A 2,839-nucleotide genomic window follows, 5' to 3' on the forward strand; every position below is an offset into this window, starting at 1 on the left:
CTCACACACACCCATCGCAGTCACCCTCTTTGGTGTACCACTTCCCCCTCCAGCATGCACTTCTCTGCTCCAGCTCCCTCCTTTCTCTTCCGTGATGTCACTGCTGGGAAAAGACAGTCAGGGAGGAACTCTTCACTTTTGGCCAACTTCAGTTTACTTCTTGATGCCATGACATCATCTTTATTCAGGAAATTCCATTTTCCTCCCTACACCCCCAACCTCTGTCCCAAGCCCCAGAGTCCCTATAAAGAGGGGTTCCCAACTCAGAGCAGCACAACACTCAGCCAGCTTCTGAAGCTTCTGGGCTCTGCAGTCTCAGCTCTGTACAGACCCCTCCTGCAGCAACACCATGAAGCTCTGCGCATATACCCTCTCTCTCCTCCTGTTTGCAGCTGCCTTCTGCGCTCCAGCGCTCTCAGCACCAAGTAAGTAGATTCTTCCGTTGCTGCTTTGAGACCCAGTGGGTTCAGTTTTCCAGCTGGGGCCAGCCCAACAGCAGGGTTTGGGCAGGGGGCAACAGGGAGCTGGGAGGATTCCAGAGTCTGTCATTAAATGTAGAGACTACCAAACATTACTACTTAAGCTCCTGTTTCCTTAAGATTTAACAGTCGAGCCTGGTGGTGGTTGTACTTGTTTTTAATCCCAGCACTCGGGGGTGGGGTGGGGGGGACAGAGGCCGGTGGATCTCTGTGAGTTTGAGGTCAGCCTGGTCTACAAGAGCAAATTCAAGGACAGGCTTCCAAGCTACAGAGAAACCCTGTCTGGGAAAAAAAATTAAAAAATTGAAAAAAGAAAGAAAGAAAGAAAGAAAGAAAGAAAGAAAGAAGAAAGAAAGAAAGAAAGAAAGAAAGAAAGAAAGAAAGAAAGAAAGAAAGAAAGAGAATTGATATCCAATAAGGGAAAATGGTGGGCTGGAAACCAGATATTGAATTGACTTTCTCTCTGGTTTAAGCTTGTCTGTCTCTGCCTTGATTTCCCCACCTGTAACATGAAGGAATGGGAGGTTCTCTGATTCTCACTCCAGTTTCAATCTTCTAGAATTTTTTTTCTCCTCTACCAGGAAGGTCTTTTTAGAGTAAAAGTCCCACTCTGGGTGGATGGCCATGCATTCAGGGCACCATGTGTCCAGCTCTAGTAATAGGGATGCTCAGTAAAGATTAGAGTGGATAGCACCAGGCACAAGTCTGACCTTGCATTTGCTTTCTCTTCCAGTGGGCTCTGACCCTCCCACTTCCTGCTGCTTTTCTTACACCTCTTCGATTCTCCCTCGCAAATTTGTGACAGACTACTATGAGACCAGCAGCCTCTGCTCCAAGCCAGCTGTGGTGTAAGTATACACTGGGGTGAGGGCAAGACTCAAGAAGGGCCAGATGCAGCTGAAAGGACCATCGACCAGAAGGGATTCAGTTCTAAGTATCAAAGCTGTGCCAAAGAACAGCGAGGTCGTGATGTCACTTTTTGAGTTCTGATAATTGCTGGATGGTCATTAAAATGGGGGAGAGGATGATAATATCTAGAGGTTATGAAACCAAAAACAATAAACAACGATGCATACTATATGTAGAAAGGCAATTTCAAGGAGCAATGAAAAATTGGACGATCTAGTCATATTGATCTTAAAACCCATCATTTCCTGATATAGGGAACCCCTGGGATCACAGCTACACACCCAGGGCTCAGAGTTACAAGAAGTCTAGATGGGTCAAAGTTATCCAGGAAGGATCCATTCTACTGTGGTTGCCCATAGAAGCAATGCTCAAAGAGTGAGATGCCTATCATAGGCAAAGGACAGTGATAGATGTCCTCTAAGGTCCCATGGGATTCTCATCTGTCCTCTTCTTCTTCTCCAGATTCCTGACCAGAAGAGGCAAACAAGTCTGTGCTGACCCCAGCCTGCCCTGGGTCAACGAGTACGTGAATGACTTGGAGATGAACTGAGCTGCAGGAGGAGCCACGTCAGGGAGGGTCTCCGGAGCCCCGACACTTTCCGTGGAGAAGTTCCTTGCTCCTTCCATTAAGAATTCCTGTCCCAATTCTTAATTTAAATCTTCATAGAGACTGTTATTTTAGTTGATGTTATTTCTACTATTTATATTTAGTTGAAGGACATGTGTCTCCCATGGAGATGGTCCACCATTATTGTTTCTTTGCTATTTGGATATGATCGTGTAATTGATTTCATACATTTTCATAATAAATTTTTTTAAAAAATATCGATTGTGATTTTAAATTGATTTTCATTTGTGTTGAAACTGCCTGGTGCTATTAGGGATAAAGTCCAGTTTGCAAAAGCAGTGAGAATGAATAAATACTGAGACCTGAACGTGTCCCCTTGGCTGCATGGGCTCACTGCAGTCTCTCAATGCTTCTAGGAGCGTGTTAACACCTGTATGAGGGTGGAGATTGGTGCCTACAGTTTTACAAATTAAGGAACAGAAACACAGATAGAAGAGGTTTTCTGAGGCTTGTAGATTTTCTTGGGAAGCTTTGTGAAAGAATGATCCAGAAGGACAATTTTGGTCCTAAGCGTTATTAGATGGCATTCCCGGGGAAAACTGAATGAGACAACACAACACAGAGCAAGGGGATGAGGTTTAGTCAGAAAGGGGACTTCATGCTTTATTATCACTGTGACATTAGAAAAGTGACTTTACCTTACTAGAGCTCATGATTTTCTGACTTGAAAATTGGGGTAATAGTGTATTGAAATGTATAAAGCACCCAGAAGTTTTATCTCCCTTTCTGAACCCCACTCTGTGCACTTGTGGCAAACAAGGATTTCTGAAGTTCATATTAGCTCATGGGTCATAAATAAAAACCACAAAGCAAAGGGGATGAC

The 2,839-nt window shown here is 44.3% G+C and overlaps 1 protein-coding gene across 1 annotated transcript; it reads left to right on the forward strand.

The window, feature by feature from the left end:
* The first annotated feature begins 265 nt into the window (after positions 1-265).
* On the forward strand, positions 266-2,215 carry LOC130878194 (C-C motif chemokine 4-like). The gene is made up of 3 exons (XM_057776027.1): positions 266-425; positions 1,213-1,327; positions 1,851-2,215. Exons 1-3 carry the CDS (start codon positions 350-352, stop codon positions 1,936-1,938), a joined length of 279 nt encoding a protein of 92 aa, XP_057632010.1. The 5' UTR covers positions 266-349; the 3' UTR covers positions 1,939-2,215.
* Positions 2,216-2,839: the final 624 nt, after the last annotated feature.

Source organism: Chionomys nivalis, chromosome 7, assembly GCF_950005125.1.
Source record: "Chionomys nivalis chromosome 7, mChiNiv1.1, whole genome shotgun sequence".
Classification (NCBI taxonomy): domain Eukaryota; kingdom Metazoa; phylum Chordata; class Mammalia; order Rodentia; family Cricetidae; genus Chionomys; species Chionomys nivalis.